Raw genomic sequence first — 21,868 nt, 5'->3', positions numbered from 1 at the left:
ATAGTAATTCTACTGCTCCAATACTTGCCATTTTAAACCTAATAATTTTCATCCTACTTTTACCATTCCCCTTAGACTTTTGTAAATCCCAGCCTTCCTCATTTTCAGTGCAGTGCCATTTAACGCTTTGGATACTCAAGTTCAGATTAGATGCAGTCAGAGAAAGTCCTTCATATCATCTGTAAGCTATGTAGTTAAAACTTACTTTCACTTTTAACTCCTTTCATTTATTGCCATTCTCTTTTTTGCAGCCCTCTCCCCCAGCCCTCACCTGAAACTTATTCTAGTATTTGGCAAACCACTGGTATTGTCTTAATAGACTAATAGTTATCAGGTTCGTTCTTTCTTATTTTTAAATAGAAGTGCTGTATTTGCCACTTGTCAGTTATGCAGGTACCAATTTTAAATTGTTTAAAAAAAATTGGGTATCAAAACTGCAATTTAAGGTGTTGCTTTTCCTTCAGAGTTCTAAACTGGAGGTCCTCATCCTTTTCTTGCTGATAATTGGATTGTAGAATACTTGTGAGCAGGAACAGCCTACTTGGATTTCTAGGTGATTTGTTTTGTGAAACAGGAGGTATCGTCATCTCTAGGAAGAAATTCTTCACTGTGAGGGTGGTGAGACCCTGGCCCAGGTTGCCCAGAGAAGCTGTGGCTGCCCCCTCCCTGGCAGTGTTCAAGGCCAGGCTGGATGGGGCTGGGAGCAACCTGGTCTAGTAAAAGGTGTCCCTGCCCATGGCAGGGGGGGTGGAACTAGGTGATCTTTACGGTCCCTTGCAACCCAAACCATTCTATGATGATTCTAAAGTCCAAATAGCTGCAGAAGGAAACAGCAGTCAAAAAAGATTGTCCTGCTATTATTTTACTGAAGTCAGTTTTTATACTTTGATTGGGATGCAGGCAGGCATCAGGTGAAGATGCATTTTAGGAGAAATAGCAGTAAAAAGCACAGTATTTGACAAAAATATGTACATGTTTCCAAAGCAAATTTATTCTGTGAACCTCACACTTTCCAGTAGCTCAAGTATTTCAAGCTACTAATAGCAGAGAAAATTCAGAACTGTTAATTTTAGTATAAATTAAGGAAAAAAGGTGTAACTTTTTAAGGATAGGCCTGGGGAGTGATGAATGAGTTCTTAGTGTACAAAACGGCCTGGTGCTGCTTCAAAAGGTAGTCTGTCTCTGGCTGTGCAGCGAGGAGGTCTCTGATGGCAGGAAGTTTCTGTAGGAATGCAAACATTTTCTGAAATAAAGTTCCTCTTTAAAAGCAAAGCATAGTGATTAACATACTTGGCTCTGCCTGGTGTAAAATACACCACAATTGCTGGATTCATTTCAGAGTGTGAGGGATGTTACATAACTGGCTTGAGGTACGGCTTGCATAAAGTGGGAGTGTTGAATGTGCACGGCGTTGCAGTTTTTGATTCAGTTGGTTTGATAGACTCACGTTGACCGTGCAGCCACAGGGCTACGAGGTTACTGTTAGATCTCAAATTTGCCTTGGATAGCATTTGTTAGCCAAGAGAGTTACCTGGCACAGTCATTTTCTTCTTTGGCATAAACCAAAACTGTCCAAATCAGTTCATATCTGGCAGCGTTCAGCTGCTTGACGGTTGTTGTGGGTCTTACTGGATAAAGTGGAAAAAAGCAGTGCAGCATGTGGGAAAGATAATAGTCCAGTACTTTATGTTCCTGCATCTCTGTTGTCATTCCATCCTGTTTCAGCAAACCATCATGAATTCTACCAGTGCTATTCCTGACATGTTTCTGTAGCCTCTTTTTTTTTTTTTTTTCTCCCATCTCCACTACATAGATGTCTTTACAGTGTCCCTGCGTGGTCTCTTCATTGCTTCTGTTCTTGCAATCTGTCATTCAATAAAATTTTCTTACCCAAGTATTTCTAGTTGAATCTTAGTCCCAGTATTGTCTCATCTCTATAGTGGACAGATCAAATAGGATTGTTTATTCTGTTTTTGGCAGGCCTTTCATGAAGAACGTGTTATTAATTCCCCTTTTTTTTTTTTCTTGATAAAGCAACTTAATTTAACCACTCTGAAGTCTGCATTTTCTAGACCTCTGATTGTTCTTGTTTGCTTTCTTCTGCTGTTTCCTGTTGTTCTGACCCAAACTGGTCATAAGTATTTTAACAGAGGACTTACTGAGGCTGAGTAGAGAAACAGTCGCTTCAGGTGTATTGTGCGCTATACACCTGTTTAAGTATGTGTCTGTCCTTTTTTGAAACAGTATGAGGTAGCTGAATGTATACCACCTCATGACCATTGTAATCTGCTCACTTTTTTTTTTCTATAAAACTGGTACCTCTCCCGCCACTGGTAGTTTCTGCCTTTGTTTAGCACCTTGTGCTTATTTTCGTGATTGTGTTGTGCTCTGACCTGAGGCAGTTTCTCAAGTTTGTCAAGATAATTTTGAATTCTGTCTTCAAGTGTGCTTGCAGAGCTTCCCAGCATGGGGTCTCCTGCTGAGCTTTGCAGTCCCAGTGCCAGTTACAACGTTCAATGACTGTTCTCACACACTTTCATTTTTGGAACTAGAACAGATTCCTATAAAGACCCTCAGTCAAATGCTTCCATTTTATCAGAGAATAGTTGATTTTTGTGCTCAGCATATAGACTATCTTCCTGGTGTGAAATGTTATACAAAAGTGGTGCAAAGCCTAAATTCAAGGTGTGAGACCTGTATTTCTCTACTTGGAAGACCTGGTAATCTTTCTTCAGGCAGAGGATGACAGGGCTTTTAAGTGTCTTGTCTGTATCTACCTGTGAATGTTTTTAAGTAACTTTTATATGGGAAAGTTACTACTCTTGCTTTGTAGCGACGATTAACAAAGCTTTTTCATATTTTTTGGGGAAAGCTTCAATGGTAAAGTGAGACAAAATTGTTATTTGTGTTGTATGCAACTGAAAATTATAAAAATATATTTTGCAAAAAAAGCTGTTCATTTAAAAAAGGCAGTGAATTGCTTGCATCTGTTGAATACGCCAGATGCGTTGTTTCTCAGGATGCAATGCTTTGTTCTGACTGTATGTCCGACACCTTATAACAAAGAAATAGGCTGCTAATTTCTGACTGGCAGTGCTAAAAATGTGTTTTGTCATGCCATCAGCCTGCCAGAAAAAGTGAGGTAGGACTGTACTGTCATCCTTGTTGCTTCCCTTGGAAATTTTTAAATAGGCTGCCAGCTTTATCATTGATGATGTGTTTCTGGGTCATCGATGCATCAAAACTAAGTAACATTGGACCGAATACCAATGTCTGTTGAAATTCACATGAAGCATTCCTTTTCAGTGTTTGAGATCCATTAGGTTCATGGTTTTTATGTGTTTAACTCATACCCTTGTATGTATTTAGTACAGTGTGACACTAATATTTTACGGAAGTAAAAATAATAAGGAAAGTTTAATTATTCAACAAAATAATAATTTTATCAAATCAGATTTGAGATAGACCTGTCACTTTTATAGTTTTGTTTTCGTTTTCATGTGTCCTCTCTATTTTGGCCAGAACTGCACTGAGGCTGGTAATCAGATAAATTCCTTGTCCTTTTTCATAACCGTCTCCTTAACTGTTGAAATTGTTGAAAGAAGGGGTTTTTAAAAAGTCTTAAGTACATGAAGGCAGCTTGCAAAAAAAAAAAGTTACTGTTACCTGGAACCCATTGATTCATAAACGTGTTCATCTTTATTAGAAATTGTTAAGTACTGTTATAGATTACTGTGCACGTGAAGTGTTGACTGACATGATACCAGTGCTCATCTTCAATCGCAAAACAGAAACAGTTATGATGAATATTTGTGGCCATTTATTAGCAGCTCACTACCCCATAAGGTAAGGGCTTCAGTAGAGTTAGGATTTTTCTAGCTCCTGCTGTTTTAATACTATTTCTGCCCTAGATCCTGTCAAAAGTGGTTTTGGTTGTTTTGCTTAATTATCATTATGCGTTATAAGCATAGGAAAGTGCCAAGGAAATATAAAAACTATGTATATTTTCTAATTTTAGTAATATATTTAGTGTCTTCACTAAATATGTAGTGTCTTAATCAGTGTCAGTCTTTAAGCATAGTTGTTCTGTCTAATAACTGCGATTTCTTGGTTATATGGTGAAATCTACTTTTTGTCTGGATCAATACAAATTATTTCAGAGGGGGATTTTTCTCCTTATTTTTTTTTCCTATTTTTTCTGGCTTTGGGAATCAGCTGCAGTAAAACACCTAGTGTGTATATATATATTTCAGATAGAATTTTTTTGCCTTTGCTTGTAAGAAACAGTTTGAAGCATGATTACTGGATTGGAAGCTAAAAGTTTTCTGAGCATCGGTGCGTACATCATCTTTGTTTCACTTAATGGGTTCCAAAATAGTACTTCAATTGCGTTAGAAAACTATTAGAAAACTACTGTAGTTTAATTTTTTTAATCTCATTTAATGGTGGCACTAGCTGCATGAGATCTCAGATGTGTCTCCCAAGTTGAAATCTCAGTAGCTACCATCCCTTCTTTCCTCTCCCACACGTTGACAATGTAGTTCTTTCTACATCATGAGTAAGAGGTCATGGATCAATTACCCAGTTTTACTTGGTAGTCTGCAACAGATTCCTACCAGTGCCTCTTTTCTGGGCATAAGTACTATTATTCCAATTTACAGATGGGGAAACTCAGCCAGTGAGACTAAATGGCTTGACCAAGGTCATGCAGGAAGCCTCTGATGAAGCAGGGAATTGAACCTGGGTCTCTGGCTACTCTCTAGCAACTGATGGACCATCCTGCCTTTCAAAACTAGGTAAAACTTAAGATCATTTTAAGGGATATTTTTGAACTTGGATTTTTTGCCATCTTCTGCTTTTTATAATATATAAAACCCTGAAATGTAAAGATTTTGTTTTTCATAGATGGCATCTACATTAGACCTGTGTGCAAATTCTAATGCTATAAGCTGCAGTATTTTTTCTATTATAAGTCATGTTTAGAGCCTGTATATAATGTGATAAAAAAGACCAATATATCTTTCTTACCTACACTATGGTCTTCCTATTGTTGTTGCTTATATAGTGGAACCAATGTTGGAAAACTTCAGGGGAAACTATTTGAACCAGACTATGGTTCTCTATAGTGTATTAAGGCCTGAATGTTAGGGTAGTAGCTAGACAAGAATGTGTCTTCTGGAAAGAACGCTTCAGGCTGTCTTTGTATATCAAATAAAGCAGAGCAACAGATCTGCTTTCTAGTGTCACTTTTTATTGCGACAGGCAGGTAAAAAAGGGGGATGAGGGGGAGAATTACAGGTGTGTATGCACCCTCTGTTTTTTTTTTTTTGGAAAAAAAACTAGTTTTGTAGATTTTTAAAAAAAAACAAACCACCAAACATAACAATCTTTATTGTTTGCAATTAGCTGTTGCTTAGGGAAGGCGTTTTTCCCTGTAGGAGAACTTGGGAAATCCTGCAGGTGCATTTTTGCCTAAGCAGCATCATTTTTTTTTAATGTGACACAGACATATGTGCACTAATTGTATATCTAGTTGCTGTCATCCATACCACTGTTCAAAAGCATTGGTATTAACCAAGCGCCATTGCTGTTCTTATCAATGCTTGTCTAAACTGTGAGCAGAGTTAGGAGGGTCAGCAGAAGATATTGTTGGTAGGTATGACCCTATGAATTATGGGGCCATTGATACGTTTGAGAGGTTACTTAATCTGAAAAGCCAGGGCTTTAGCATATAGACGTTTCCCTCTTGACTCAGAACTACACAATTTTCAAATTAAGATGAGAAAAAACCCAGGAAATTCTCAGTTACAATGCAGCCACTTTGCTTAAGGCTTCTGAGTTTTTCAATAAAGAATATTTCTGTTTACCACTTTAAATATCAAAAGGAAATATGTTTATTTGCTCTCAAGTCTATCTCATCTGTCCTTACTTTCCTTGCTTTAGGCATGTCTTTCAGGATTCCCTTAGTGTTTTTCTCACAGAATCAAATATTGGGCATCAGTTAATGAATATGCAGTAGTTATTTTCTATAGTAATACAAAGTGGTTTAGGCACAAACACTCGGTGTGCCGTGCAAGTCAGCTTCTGCTTCTTGCGCACCCAGTGCACAAGGTGATTTCTATTGCAGATTCTGGAAACAAAAACTGAGAACATAGCTGTTTATATTGAGGCTTTCATCCTTTCTGTTGCTGTGTGATCTGTCGGAAACTACTGACAATATCATGTATGGTGTTGCATGGATCTAGAACAGCTGCCCTGCATGTCTGTGTCTAGGAAAATACTCTGTTGGGTATTGACTTAGAATTAGTAACACCTTTTTTAATGGTTGTAAGTCAAAGTTTGGCAGGACTCCATTGCTTATATTGATTATACAAAGATGGAAGAAAACTGAATACTTAACATAAAGCGTGTAAAACAAACTTGCCATGACTTCTCTGTTTCGCAGGGGAGAGAGATGATCTTAATATGATAATGTTGTAAGTCTTTTCTCTCCTTTTGACCCAGTTCATGGGTCTGGGGTTTTAGAAAGGAAAACTATAAGGTCTGTTTTCTGAGTTAAGTGATGGAATAGAATAGTTCAGTGGAAGGGACCTACAACCATCATCTAGTCCAACTGCCTGACCACTTCAGGGCTGACCAAAAGTTAAAGCATGTTATTAAGGGCACTGTCCAAATGCCACTTAAACACTGACAGGCTTGAGGCATCGACCACCTCTCCGGGAAGCCTGTTCCATTTGACCACCCTTTCGGTAAAGAAATGCTTCCTCATGTCCAGTCTAAACCTTCCCAGATGCAGCTTTGGGCCCTTCCCATGTGTCCTGTCCCTGGATCCCTGGGACTAGAGCTCAGCACCTGCCTCTCCACATCCCCTCCTCAGGAAGCTTCAGACAGCCATGACGTCGCCCCTCAGCCTCCTTCTCTCCAGTCTAGACAAACCCAGAGTGCTCAGCTGCTCCTCACAGGACATGCCTTCCAGCCCTTCACCGGCTTGGTTGCCCTCCTCTGGATGCATTTGAGGACCTTCACATCCTTCTCAAACGGTGGGGCCCAGCACCGCACACAGCACTCGAGGTGAGGCCCCACCAATGCTAAATAAGGGGGACAGTCCCCTCTCCTGACCGGCTGGTCATGCTGGGTTCGATGCCCCCCAGGGTGCGGTTTGCCCTCGGGGCTGCCAGGCATGCTGCTGGCTCTTCTTGAGCTGGCTCTTCTCAGCCTGCCGACCAGCATCCCCAGGTCCCTTTCTGCAGGGCTGCTCTCCAGCTACTCCTCTCCCAGTTTATACCTGTGTCAGGCATTACTCCTTCCCAGGTCAGAATCCGGCATTTGTTCTTGTTACATTTCATGCCACTGATGATTGCCCAGTTCTCCAGTCTATCTAGATCCCTCTGCAAGGCCTCTTGTCCCTCGAGAGAGTCAGCAGCACCTGCCAGTTTGGTATCAGCAAATTTGCTAATGGTGCATTCAAGTCCTGCATCCAGATCACTGATAAAAATATTGAACATCACTGACCCTAGGATTGAGCCCTGAGGAACACTGCTGGTGACTGATCGCCAGCCAGATGTAGCCCCATTCACTACAAGCCTTTGAGCTTTGCCTTTCAGCCAGTTCTTCACCCAGCACATCACGAACCTGCTCATCCCACAGCTGGACAACTTGTCCAGAAGGATGCTGTGAGGGACAGTATCTAAAGCCTTACTAGAATCCAGAAAAAGTACATTCATCGCCTTCCTTTCATCCACTAGGTGGGTGATCTTGACGTAGAAGGAGATTAAATTAACTAAACAGGACTTTCCCTTTGTGAACCCATGTTGACAGTCCTTTAAATGTCTTTCAGTAGCACCCTGTGTGATTTTTCATAATTTTTCGAGGTACTGAGGTCAGACTCACAGGTCTGTAGTTCCCTGGGTCTTCCCTCATGCCCTTCTATGCCATAAATTGCAATAATGTTGGCTAGCTTCCAGTCAGTGGGGTCCCAGACTCCCAAGATTTTGCTCCCCAGACTGCCAAGACCTTTCGTAGATGATTGAGAGGGCTCCTGCAGTAACATCTGCTAGGATGTTACAGATGGCATTGCTACTGGTTTGTATATGATGGGTACACAGTATTTGTCAGAATACTTAGTAAGCCTCTTAAATGAATGTGAAACACCCATCTTTAAGTTCATCACAGGCTATATCTTGTAGTATTTTTCTTTTTTCTTTTTTTTAAACCAGGGAGTAATGTGTTAAATTTGCAGCCAGAAGTACAGCTGTTCCACTTCATCAATTTATAACGATTCATAGAGATGTGAGGTGTCTTATAGGTTAAGACTGGAAGAAATTTTCTTATAGTCTTGCTTCATGTGTGTCACAAGGCAAATTGACTTAAGTCTTGTGTGAAGTAATAAATCAAAAATAAACCTAATTGGTATCCTTAGTTATTTGGGACAGAGTGGTAAGCTGCACTTTATTGCTTGTTTGAACTTGACTACCTTTAGCGATACTTGCCAACTAGTTTAAGGGGATGTGCTAGTGAGAGATCCTGTCTGTGTAGTTACGTATAAAATCTCCCCTCCTTTTCATCAAATTCTTAAATATCTTGCAAAAAGGCATATATTCCAAAGTCAGCATTATTCTAATGGCAGCATTATTCTAATTCTTTTTGACAGCTTTTTTTCATATAACCTTCGCGATAAGAGAACCATAACAAGCTGATTACCTCACTAATGCTGTACATATAAACAAATAATTTCATTTTGTTATTCTTATGTGATAGTCCTCTCTTTAAGTCACATTCTACTGCCAAAGTAGCACAAATATAATATTAAGAAAGGTACAGGCCCGCTGAAACAAATGGGTGTTCAGTCCAATTTCCACTATATTGCTGAAATTTGTTGAAGGAAGGACATCTTGAAAGGTCCAGTCGTCTTTCTCTGCAGGGCAGCTTAAGCAGTAACGGAGTTCAAGAATTCATCAGGAGAGTTGCTTCATATTCTCTCCCTCTTCCCTTGGAGTCTGAGGTTTTGAGTCTGAGAGGGGGAGTTAGAAAGAGGAGTGTATGAGTCGTCTCTGTTACCTCTTTTAATAAGGATTACGGGTAAAGCAGAGAGCTGTCTGTCTCCAGTTAGTGCCCTGTTACCCCCAGTGATCTTGTAATTATTACAAAACTCTGTTTTGACCAACTTAAGGTGTTTCTTAACTGATTAGGAATTTCTTGCCATTGTCAAATATCTGACATATTTGATTATATTTGTGTAGTATGTAAGTTCTGTAGATGAAAGATTGGAATGCAACTGTGTGTTAGCGTTTAATAGCCTTAGTCGTTAGGACGTGGAATGAAGCTTGTAACCTGCGTTCCTGTTCTTAGCATTCTTGCCATGTAATTTTCATATGACTTTAACATTTGCCCTTTGCAATAGAAAAAAGAGGATGATATATCAGGACAGTGATTTAGAATTGTAGTGTGGTTTATATTGACACGCTTGTAAATAAGGTGATGAAAAATCTAGTGAGTACGTATTTCTGGATAATCTCGTGCCATCCAAAATATTTGCATTTCATTCAGGGAGTTTAGTGATGTGCAAGGCAATGCAAAATTTCTGATTTAGAGTGGATTTCACAACCACAAACTTTCCTGGCTGAAGGGTTTAATTCTGTGAACGTCAGTTAACCATACTGATACAGGCTGTCTGTTGAAGTGCCAAGTAAGTGTCTAAATGCTTTAAAGAATCCCGATGTGAAAGAGGCTTGCATTGGGTCATCAGTTATATTTTGGGGTGAACAATTTTCGCATCTTTAATTTTGTATGGGGAAATGCAGCCTTTGGAGCCAGTGGTGTGTGTTTGAGGATAAATTATTTTTCATAGGTCAGTAATTGCTGTGAATTTGATTCCCATTTCTTTTGTAATGTTGATAGCTACGTAGATGTGATGTTCTCAGTGTTATCATTACAATACTTAGCGTGATTTTTCTGACTAAAGCGGCTGTCTGCTTATCTGTAGGGTTTGTGGGAATCTATTTTTTTCTATTTGATGTCTGAGTAGAAAATTCTAAATGCCGTCTAAATTTTTTTTTTATCAGATCTTTGTGGAATTCGATGGCTGTAACTGGAAGCAACATGCCTGGGTGAAAGTCCACGCTGAAGAAGTTATAGTGTTGTTGCTGGAAGGATCATTGGTTTGGGCACCTCGAAATGATCCAGTTACGCTTCAGGGGACTCGAGTCTCACTGGCACAGTGGCCTGCACTGGTGAGTATTTGGCCAAAAGCTCTCATATCCTCAGAGGTCTCCATCAGCTCTACTGTGAAACATAAGGCTTGGATATTGTATAGGGCATCATTATGCAGGTACCAAAAATTGCTTGGGGATGGATTTTTTAAAATGGTACATAGAAAAGCAGTCAACTGGGAGTTATAGTGCCTTTGGAAAGTCATCTGAGAGGCACTATGCTTCCAGTTCCTGCCCCAGAAATTGAAAGCTGTTACCTCACAGAAATGAGATATTGTTTACCAGTGGGTCTCTGAGGAAACGTGGTACATATCTGAAAAGATTATTTTTCCCTATTTTAGAACTTTGAGTGTGTTAGGTTTTTCTGAATTGTGAGAATAAGCCTTTTGGTCTTACTGTGGACTCTCTAGAGCTCTGTGTGGTGAAGGTTGCAGCATCATTTTGATAGGCATTTCTGAAGGTACTTTGGGGAAGAGAATAGACTGTGGGCTGTGCCTGACCTATGAGCCATAGTAGGCCACTCCTAATCTAAATTAAAAAATTTATTTCAGTGTTGTTGTCAGCATTAACTAACATGACTTAGCTCTCGTGAGACCCCACCTGGAGTACTGCATTCAGCTCTGGGGTCCCCAACATAAGAAGGACACGGAGCTGTTGGAGCGAGTCCAGAGGAGGGCCACGAAGATGATCAGAGGGCTGGAGAACCTCTTCTATGAAGACAGACTGAGAGTGTTGGGGCTCTTCAGCCTGGAGAAGAGACGGCTCTGGGGAGACCTCATAGCAGCCTTCAAGTATCTGAAGGGGTTACAGGAAAGCGGGAGAGGGGCTTTTTACAAGGACAAGTAGTGACAGGACGAGGAGGAATGGTTTTAAACTGCAAGAGGGTAGATTTAGATAAGATATTAGGAAGAAATTCTTTCCTGTGAGGGTGGTGAGACACTGGAACAGGTTGCCCAGAGACGTGGCTGCCCCCTCCCTGGCCGTGTTTAAGGCCAGGTTGGATGAGGCTTTGAGCAACCTGGTCTAGAGAAAAGGTGTCCCTGCCTGTGGCAGGGGGGTTGGAACTAGATGATCTTTAAGGTCCCTTCCAACCCAAACCATTCTACGATTCTATGACATGCAAAATTTTCTCCTGTTTCTTGAAGTGGTTATCCATATTGCTGTTTACATGGCAGTTACATGTCATGACACTTCAGACCAAAGCCAATATGTTTTAGCTAGCATATCTGAGTATACCCATTCTGCAAACATCCTGGTGAGTAGTATATAGTGAAGAGCATTCCTTACATCCTTCTTTCTTCTCTTAGTGTCTTCTGAAAAAGGAAGATCATTATATGTGAGAATCCTACTCTTGTTTTCATGCTGTCTAATTTTTATTATTTTAAAGTCATATAAGCATGAGACACATAACACGTTTCAAAGACTCCAATGGTTGTCAACTTCCTCTTCCATCAGCAAGTTATGTTGTAAGGTTATCATTCTGATTCTGCTAGGTATTTTTAGTCATTTGTCCCATAACTTGAATATCAATAGTACACCTGTTATAAACCTCAGTTTTGCACAAAACACTAGCAAAAAAAGCTCCCCTTTATTGATATGCTGATAAATTACTTACACCTGGCTTCTGTACGGGAGTAAAAATGCTCCTTTCAGGAGGCTATACCCACAATATGTAGCATAGTTTGAACCATTAACCAGAGCTTTTTTTTTAACCTGAGCATCAGTAGGTGCTTACCTATGAAAAAACAAATACCACAAAAGGTGTTTTCAGTTCTGCTTTAAGTTCTAATGAAGAAGCAGAGCCAATTTTCTGTAACGTAATATGCCACACTTGCAAGAATTATTGGCTTAGACATAATGAGTAGTAATTTGCATTAAAACTCAAGCACTGGGTGGTGCAAGTTGAGAAATGAAGCTTTTAAATTTTTGTGATACTTAAATAGCATGTGAAAACAACTATTGTTCTGTATGTGTGCTCAGTCATTTTTATAACCTTTGTTTTTTGTTGTTCATCACAGACCTTCACTCCTCTAGTAGATAAGCTGGGTTTAGGCTCTGTGGTCCCAGTGGAGTTTCTTCTGGACAGACATTTACGTTTCCTGTCTGATGCCAGTGGATTACGTTTGTTTCAGGTATTTGAACTGTGTTCAGTTAAAGAGCAAATTTAACTTTGTGCTGTTATCATCAGATTAATTTTTTTTTTCTGTTCCACTTCCATATTCTTGTCTTTCTCCTTTCACTGCCCTGTCATGTATTTCCGCTTGTTTCCCTGCTTTTCCAAGTGCTTACACTAACCTCCATCTGCATTTGAGAAGTCCTAGTTCTTCTCTACATTGGTCAGTTGGAGAGCTAGCTGTCGAGCATCGTGTAGCTGATAATTGCAATTAAGTTTTGCAGCAGCTTTTGCATAGCTAGTGCTTTTTTTCCTCCAAGCATGTTCAGAAATGTTTTTCTTAATTTTACTTTTTTTTGTTTTTTCAGTCTCTGAGAGCAGTCCAAGAAGAGCTGTCCTTTAAAAACTAATGATTCTGTTACCTTAAAAGACTATACTTTTATGTTAAAACTGTTTGTTGTTGGCAGATGGGAACAGAGAGTCAAAATCAGATTCTTCAGGAACAGCCTTCACTAAGAGAATCTGTCAATGCGTTGATCAGTGACCAGAAGCTTCAGGAGATATTTAGTAGAGGTGAGAATGTGGTTTTCTGTCTCAGAGCTACTTTGTTGTGGAACAGTTAGACTGTGCTGGGATTTGTGAAGGAGAATAGTAATAGTATCTGTTACTGTTTGATTTGGAAGGTCAACTTTCTGTGTTGTTTTGCAAGTTCTTTGCAAAGGAGTGTTATTTTGTCACATATACAGGTAAGCAGTTGCTGAGATACAACCAGAAATACCTGCTGGGAATGATCACTGAAGATGTGGTTAAAGTAGTACGACATATTATTGATGACATCTATGTATTTACAAGTTCCCTTATTTGAAGTTTTAGTTTTGAATTTTTGACATTTTGGTCCTCTTCTATGGTTCTGCTCTTTAATTCTGGAAATTTAGAAGTGAAGTTACTCTGTAGCTGTTGATATTTTACAAATTTCTTTTGTTACGTTAAATTCAAATTTTGATAATTAATACATGAATTGTTTAAGTTGAAAATATGCTGTGGCCGTAGCTACTCAGCATAGAGTTAATACCTTGACTGTTGTCTAGATTGTGTATTAGGGTTAAGCTTGATGGCAGCTTTTGTTGTCAGATTGGGGTCTTCTAGTTCAAGAGCTAAAATGATTTTCTATCCAGAGTTTGGGTTCGTGGGCCAGGTGGTCACCCTAGATGTAGGCCACTGTATTACATTTGAAGGACAATGTAATTCTTAATGGGGATTTGGTGCCTTTTGGTTAAATAAAATGTTTATTGATAAAAATGCTATGAGGACAATACTACTTATGTGAGCAGGTAGCTTCAGAATTGTCCAGTTTGAAGCCTTCTTCTGAAGTGTCTAGTTCTGGTTGTATCAGATACAGGCTGTTGGATCATGTGGATTTTGATGATCTAATATTAACTAAGGTTTTTTTTTGTCTGGACTTAGGGTAGGAGGAAAGCTCTGCATGCTGATGTGGAGAGTGAGGGCAGGGTCAGAGGAAACATTTCTGTAGGTGGTCCATTACCCGTGTCAAAGAACTAAGACCGGGTGGTTTAGAGATGTTGGATGTTTGTGCGATTGTATTAAATTTTCCGGAGTTACAAATATATGTTTCTATTCTGAACCGCTTGCAGTTTATACTGGGATTTGATGCATCTGGACTGAGTCAGAATGCTATGACTATCCACTGGATTGATGCTTCATAATTACTGACCTGTAGGTTAGAAAGCAAAAGAGTGTTGTTAGCAAGGAGCCCCCACCTAGCTTGATTTTGTCAAAGTAGTGAGTTTCTTTTGATCTTTTTCTTTTTTTTTTCTTTTTTTTTTTCCTTATAAACTGTAATTTTGTCTTTACACTAGTTTTGGGTTACAGCAATGAGGGCTTATTGACTTTTAACAATAGAATGCTTGGCTTATGCAGGATTTGCAGCAGAAGTCCTAGAGTTTTAATTTCTTTCCACATGAAAGATGACACTTTAAGCCCTAGTTATGTGCACAGAACTCTTTTATTGTGTGACTCTTAGCTAGTATGACACAAAGCTTGTCTGGAAAATGTACTCAAAGTCCTTCTTTTCCAGGTCCTTACAGTGTCCAAGGCCAAAGAGTTAAGGTTTACCAACCAGAGGATGAAAATAGCTGGCTCTGTGGTGTTGTGAGCCATCAAGACCCAATAACTCGTCTTATGGATGTGTCTGTGACTGAGGTAAAAATATGAAGCACTGCTTTGGTGTTCCTAAAATACCATTCCTCAATATCTTGTGGAGAATGACAGCTTCATCAAAACTTGTGCTTTTCGTTCTTTGTTTTTTGCTTTAAAACAGGAGTAATTATCTATGTTGCAATTTGCAGAATTTTTTTTCTGTTATGATGACTTTCCACAATAAATGATGATACACAGCCCTTATGTGCTTCTGTGTGGTCTGATAGGTAGTTCAGTTTTACCAGCAGCCTGCTCCTAATGGCTTACTTTTTCAGGAGCGACTAGGAACAGGTCTGTGGTGCTGTGTGTAAATTACTGTAGCAGCAGTACTGTTCTTGGTTTTTTGGGTCCTGTCCTGTGTCCCATACCCCTCACCCCCATAGCATTTTCCATGTGCAGTAAAATACATGTGCAGAATGAATGCATTGAACGTGCCTGGTAAGTCCTGTGTACGTATTCAGTAACCCTGCGCTCTGACTACTAGATCTATTGCTGGTGCACAAGAAAAAAGTATACTATGTAGGGTAAATAAGTATAGTACTTTGGAGAGGCATTGAAATTGTGGAGTGTATGCTTTCAGCACATACATGCCAGGAAGCACCCAGCTTACTGTGTTATCTGCTGTGAAATAAAAAGGTAACCTCCAAGCACAGTTACAGAGATTGGATATTCATTGCTCCTTCTGGGGAGACGCTGATGAGGATAGTTAGCATAAATTTATGTGCTTTCTTCCAGTAGTCTTTTCTACATCTAGCAGAGTGAATGTGCAGAAGGCTAGAACAATACTAAACCAAATTTAAGAAGAGCTGTGTTTAATGCAATGAATGCCTCTAGAGATGCTCAGTGCAACAAATATACAAGTACACAGTGGCAGGATTCAAACCTGAAAGTTTTTGAAATAGAGAAGGAGCAAAAGGGTAGAAGGTAAACTGGAAGGCTGTAGTATTACTAAGGAAGTGGGACAGAAAGAAAAGGCAAATGGGAGAGGGGCTGCAGAGTAACTCTGTTTAAAGTCTCTTATGTTGATACTATATACTCTGAATTAAAGACTAACCTCCTCTTCTCTTCCTCCTACCTCCTCAATATCAATTGCATAAAAATTAGAGTGGTGAAATAAAGTCGGTGGATCCTCGACTGATTCATGTGGTGATGGATAACACTTCTCCAAGCGAGGTACTACAACAGTTCAGGTCTTCTATATACAGTGTGAAACTTCATAAAGATTTAGATAAAAGACATCTAAAACATGGAAACAACTGAAAACCGATGCTGTGTTCACTGTGGGCTTTTGATAATGTAATGGGAAGAGGAAAATTTTCTTTACCACTTTGAGAGATGGTCATAGCTTTCTTAAAACAATCTATTTTCTTTTCGTTTAGGCCTATTTTACTAAGTTCAGCATGGATCTTGGGGGGGTTCAATAAACATGGTTGTTGTGCTCCATTTTGAAAGGTAGTGCTCTGATAAAGCATGTCTCTGCTCACTGCCTTTTTCTAATGGGATCACTCTCTGCTTCTTCACAGACCTTTTTAGGCATTTCTAAAAATTGCTCTCTGGCTTCCCTGAAGCAGGCTTGTATGCTTGTGGCATTTCATTGCTTCAGTTGAGAGGTTCCATGATAACATTTGAACCTGTGTTTTTACCCTAGGCTAAAGGGCAAGCTATGTCCTGTGGTTAAATATTTTAAGCTTTGGGTAGTGGACAGAAAGTGTGCCCTTCAAAAGAACTGTGGGGATTAGACTTGTAGCAAAAATTAGTGTGCAAATAGTTTTCATACATTGTCAAGAAGTATGTTGGAGTATGGCCATGTTGCACATTTCCCAAAATCTGCCATGATGTGGTACGTGCTACAGCCAAGTGGCTCAGCTAAAAATCTTATTGTGAAGATCCTATCCTAGTACAAAAAAGACAAAACTGCACTTACGCTTGTGTTTTGTGTTCAGATAGTGTCCATCCTTAGATGTCTCAATTTGTGATTAAAAGAAATGTTCCTAAGCTTAAGAGCAGTGTAGTGTATTCTTCATTCTAACACAAAAATGTTCTTTGAACAGGTATTCCTGATTGTTCTGTTTAGTGATTGTATGGTTTTATCTGTTATAGGGAGGGAACCTAAAAGCAGCTAAATCATCTAAAGGGAAAAAGAAGAAGGAGAGTCTGGAGGGAAAGGATGGACGGAGGAGGAAAAATGCTTCAGATTCTGGGTGTGATCCTGCAACAAAGAAGCTAAAGGAGAGGGGTGAGGTGGATAGCAATGGTAGTGATGGAGGTGAGGCAAGCAGAGGTCCTTGGAAAGGAGGCTCCAGTAGTGAAACAGGACTGGATCCAAGAGCCAAACCGTTGCCTTCATTCATTCCTCAGATTAATCGCAATATTCGCTTTGCCACTTACACCAAAGAGAATGGCCGAACACTAGTAGTCCAAGATGACCCAGTTGGTGGTGACACACCATTGCCCTTCACTCCATTTTCCTCTGTGGCTGGACAAGCGTTACTAGTTGGATCTGGATGTAAAGAGGCAGGAAAATCACTGGAACAGGTTGGCCAAGGCACGGTGACTTCTGCAGCTGCAGTTACTACAAGTGCTTTGACACCAACAACTGTGAGAATCTCTGATACCAGTTTGCCAGCTGTTACTGGACAGGAAAAACTGAAAACAGGCCGATCGCAAGCCCAGGGAGAGGTGAGTAGCTCGTGATCCAGCATATTCGAAAAAGACATACATGTTTGCAACAGATGTTCTGCAACAAAGTGTGTCCACGGAATTAAGAAAACTACTTTTTCTCTGATGAATCCCTCCCCTTCCAAAGTAAACATTTCTATTATCTGTTCTAAGAAAGAACTCAAAAGAAAATTAAGATATTTGGTGGAGGAGTTGCATGAGACAACTTTTTAGCACTCTGACATTTATTCAGCCTGAATCTGAGAAATGCAGCCTTAAATTCACTTCAAGCACTGCACTTAATACAGTTAATTTTGTTCTGTCATATGGAAGATGACCTCCTTAATATCTCTTGCCTTTAGATAAACAAATATGCATGAGAATGTGCACTGAGTTGAACATTTAATTTACTTAAAAAAAAAAAAGCCTCAAAACCAGAAAAACAATGAGGCTACATTTAGAGGACCTGTTACAGATGCCCAGCTTTTCTGTTACAGCTGTGATATCTCTATAGTAGAAAAATGAGCCAGTCACATCATATTCTATCTAGGGCTGAAAACAAATAATTAAAACATTTGAGATGGGGACCTTTAGACTAAATTTTAGTAAAGAGCTCAGTCTGGAAGCAATTTGAAGACCTTTTAGTTGTGTCGTTGTTTTCAAGGGGAAAAGTGGAAAGTAGGAGGGAAACCCTGTTAAAAATGAAATAGGAGTCTCTTTAAGTAATCAAAGGAAGGCTTATAAGATTGAAACAAAACCAAAACTCCACCTCGGTAAGTACAGCAAAAATTAAGAAACTCGTAGTCTACTGTATAAAAAAGTGAAGAAAATGGGAGGTACGTTATAGAGTCCAAGGTGATTGTCAGGATGTTAAATGGATTACTTTCATCCCTGTCTTTTGTATTAGCTAATGGAACAGGGGGAAAGGCAAGATGTGTACCTCGGGATAAAGATTCCTAGATGGTAAGGTGTAAAGGAGAAATAGAATTGTAGAAGACAGGGGTGTTACATAATTAAATTGTTGTATAACAATATAACCTGCTCTCTCTCCTACCCCCCCAACCCACCCCCCTCACCCCACCCCCACCCCCCCCCCCCCCCCAAAAAAAAAAAAGGAAGAAAAAAGTTCAGAGTTGGGAGCAGCTACAAATTGTGTAGGTGAATGTTCAAAATTATCTGTATTGTCAGTGGTATTAAGGAACAACTTTAATTGTACTGAGAAATTTTGGTACCACCTCTCCTTCCCTCCCTCTCCCCAACCCCAAGTGACTTGTTTTAAATCGTTATTAATCGTTTGGCTTCAGAATTTGCAGGTAGACCACTAGTCCATTTCAAATTGTATTTTCCTTGAGGGAGAGAACCTGACATAAATCAATAAGTGTTGTAGATAGTTCTTATGTGTTATTGCTTCAGACTGTCCACTTTATCATAGTGTGATTTGGTCCTTGAGATTACTTAATAAGCTTGGTTTGCATTCATATTCATATGCTTTTTAAAACTCTTAGAACTCAGTTTATGAAAATTACTTTGGTTCTAAAAAGAAATATCTGAAATTCTAATAACTGGATATGTTATTAAAGTTATTACAGCTGGAGGTTGATAACAAGGAACAAGCTAAACATTAGTTTGCAGTGTAGTAGGTGTGCAGTGACACTAATGACCAATAAGATGTGTTGCACAGAGGCTGTGGTTGTATTTAACTTGGCCTTGGAATAAAAGTGTATTAATTATGAGTATTCCTCACGAGAAGATTTCTAAGTGGAAAATCAGAGGAAAGGAATAGAACTAATGAGTTAGTCGCAGAATATAATCCGTTACAGTAGGATTGTGAGAATTGGAAAATCTGAATAAGTATAAATTGAGAAGAGAGCAAATAAATATCACAGTTACAAATCTAGTAGAAAACTGCAAGTCAGAAAACTTTCTGGTATTTGAAGATCATAAAAATTAAGCCCTTTGTGCTTAACCTCTATGGAGGAATCCCCTGGAAGGCACCACTTCATAGGCATCTGTCTGCCTGTCAGCCGATGTGGCTTGCTGTGACCAGGAACAGTTTGTTCACTAACTGCTAGAGGGCTTGCTTTGTTTAATTAACTTTGCAAACTAAGTTAATTATTTCAAGGGTGCTGGTTAAATAGGAGAAGCTTGTCAGGATTATCTTGGGGGAGGGTGAAAAACGGGAGGTTATTGAAAAGCAGTTTCAGTTAAGGTTCCCTTCTGCTTATTTGAATTAAAACAATCAGCAGTTTCAATAACTTGCTTTTCTGTGAATTAGTTCACCTTGTCTCGTGTCTCACTTTCCTTCTAAAGCATGATGAGACATTAAGTGTTCATTTTCTCCATATGTCTTTAGTAATGTAATGGACACTGTTAGCTCATTAGTTTCCATAGCTTGTAGGTAGGAAAAATTAGTCTAGCAGAATCTTTAAAGAAGTTTCTTTATTGTAAATAATTCTGCTGGAAGTTTCTATTACAGGTGGATAAGTAGAATGCTAATTGTATGATTAGATGAACCAAAGTATTGCTGAATCAAACAAGAATCCTTTAATAGGCTAATGCTTTTAAATTTTGTTTCAGAATTCCCGAAATGCACTTTTGGCTTCTTCTGGATTTGGAGTCTCTCTCCCAAGTGCTTCCCAGTCCTTAGTATTTGGGGCTGGAAGGAACCAATCAAATGGAGTGGTGACTCCAGAGAGCAAGCCTTCTGGATTTCCTTTTGGCTGTAGTACTGGACAAGAGGCTCAGAAAGATTCTGATCTATCCAAGAACTTGTTTTTTCAATGCATGTCCCAAAATCTACCTTCCAGTAACTACTTCACAGTCATTTCAGAGAGCTTGAATGAAGATGCCTCTAGTCGGGACTCGTTCAAGCAGTGTACAGAGAGTGTGAGTGCTGGGATCTGTAAAGGTAAAATTCTTTCAGCGGACACTAAACCGGGAGCCCAGCCTGGCGGTTCTGTGGAGCGGAAGCTGCCTGTGGAATCTATGCCCACCCTTACTCCAGCCTTTTCACGAAATCTGTTGAATACTCGCCCCCCAGATAGTCATGAAAACCTGTTTTTACAGCCCCCAAAGCTATCAAGAGAGGAACCCTCGAACCCTTTCCTGGCATTTGCTGAGAAAGCAGAACTTAGTCCTTTCAGTGGCTTTGCATCTTCATCTCAGACAGGGGTTTCTAGTCCCTCTACACCTGTGGGTCATAAGGCCACTTCTGGTTGGCCGGAATCACTCACCTCTACAGACTCTTCTCTAGCTAAGAAGAAAACCTTGTTTATAACAACTGACTCCTCAAAGATGGTCTCCAGTACTCCTGGTTCAACAGTTGCTGCTGGTGTTCAGAGCCCTTCCACTGTAGGGAATGGCCGTTCCAGCTCACCGACCAGCAACCTGACACAGCCTATTGAGATGCCTACACTTTCCTCCAGCCCAACAGAAGAAAAACCAACTGTTGGGCCTGGGCAGCAGGACAATCCTCTTCTGAAAACTTTTTCTAATGTGTTTGGCAGACATCCACCTGGCTTTTTCTCTTCACAGGCAGAGTTTCCACAGGAGAACAAAGCCCCTTTTGAAGCTGTGAAAAGGTTCTCTCTAGATGAGCGGAGCTTGACATCCAAACAGGACTCAGACTCCAGTACCAATAGTGACCTGTCAGATTTGAGTGACTCTGAAGACCAGTTGCAGGCCAAAGCTTGTATGAAGGGAATCCCAGACCACTTGATGGCAAAGCTAGGCCCCAATGCAGAGCGCAATGCTGAATTGCTACTGGGGAAAGGAAAAGGGAAGCAAGCTCCAAAGGGCCGACCTCGCACAGCTCCCCTAAAAGGTGATGACTTGAGTGCTGGGTGTCTTGGAGGCACAAGGATGTGGGATACTGGGATATCTCTTGTGTGATGAACTATGTGAACTAACCACAGGTGTAAACCTCATTTATGCTGAGTAGGCAGCACACAGGATATTTACAAAGCTAAAGCTTAATGCTTCTTATACATGAATTAACACGTTCACTTTGAGAAACGTTTAAGCATATATTTGTCAGGACAAAAGTCTGGTATGCTGCAGACTTGAGCAGTCTTATTGGTTTTGCATGAGTATAAGCATACAGATCTCTGAAAATGTGTTTATTTGGGCCAGTATCCTTCTGCTGTTGCACTTAACTAATGGATTTTTACTTCTACTTTGCCTCACCCAGTTGGCCAGTCTGTGCTGAAAGATATGAGTAAGGTGAGGAAGCTGAAGCAATCAGGTGAGCCTTTTCTCCAGGATGGCTCTTGCATCAATGTAGCTCCACATCTGCACAAGTGCCGGGAGTGCCGTCTGGAGCGGTACCGCAAATTTAAGGAGCAAGAGCAGGATGACTCAACTGTGGCGTGTCGCTTCTTCCATTTCCGGAGGTGCTCAAATTCTTCCTTTGTATGTAGTCTGTGTGCAGAGCTTGGACCATGTCCAAGCACAAAGTAATTACGTTTTACTTATATAATGTGCTTGGGTACAATAATGAAGATTTTGAGTGTCTTGCATTTCCCTGCATCACCTGACTGGAATTCCCTCACGGGGGTGAGAAGAGCTGCTGTTGGAAGATACAGCTGTATGAGCCTCCAGGTCCAGCCTCAGGAGACTGAATTTGCTTTATTCGGTAGAATTTTACTGTTGGGTAGCAGGTTGTGTGTAATAA

General features: G+C 40.0%; 1 protein-coding gene across 3 annotated transcripts in view; it reads left to right on the top strand.

The window, feature by feature from the left end:
• KDM3B (lysine demethylase 3B) overlaps positions 1–21,868 on the top strand; it is a 61,914-nt gene that overhangs the window by 9,010 nt on the left and 31,036 nt on the right. For 2 of the 3 annotated variants that reach the window (XR_011048864.1, XM_068409213.1), the window contains exons 2-10: positions 10,062–10,229; positions 12,227–12,340; positions 12,789–12,894; positions 14,417–14,541; positions 15,643–15,711; positions 16,639–17,217; positions 18,312–18,350; positions 19,774–21,019; positions 21,386–21,587. Coding sequence is in view for 2 of the 3 variants with exons in the window: in XM_068409213.1 (XP_068265314.1) it covers positions 10,062–10,229; positions 12,227–12,340; positions 12,789–12,894; positions 14,417–14,541; positions 15,643–15,711; positions 16,639–17,217; positions 18,312–18,350; positions 19,774–21,019; positions 21,386–21,587 (2,648 nt within the window). In the remaining variant the exon portion in view is untranslated. The remainder of the gene's footprint in view (positions 1–10,061; positions 10,230–12,226; positions 12,341–12,788; positions 12,895–14,416; positions 14,542–15,642; positions 15,712–16,638; positions 17,218–18,311; positions 18,351–19,773; positions 21,020–21,385; positions 21,588–21,868) is intronic. The other variant, XM_068409214.1, reaches the window with a different exon arrangement.

Source organism: Nyctibius grandis, chromosome 10 (genome assembly GCF_013368605.1).
Source record: "Nyctibius grandis isolate bNycGra1 chromosome 10, bNycGra1.pri, whole genome shotgun sequence".
Lineage (NCBI taxonomy): Eukaryota > Metazoa > Chordata > Aves > Nyctibiiformes > Nyctibiidae > Nyctibius > Nyctibius grandis.
Note: the sequence above shows the minus strand (reverse complement) of the source record. Positions and strands in the feature narration are given on the sequence as shown.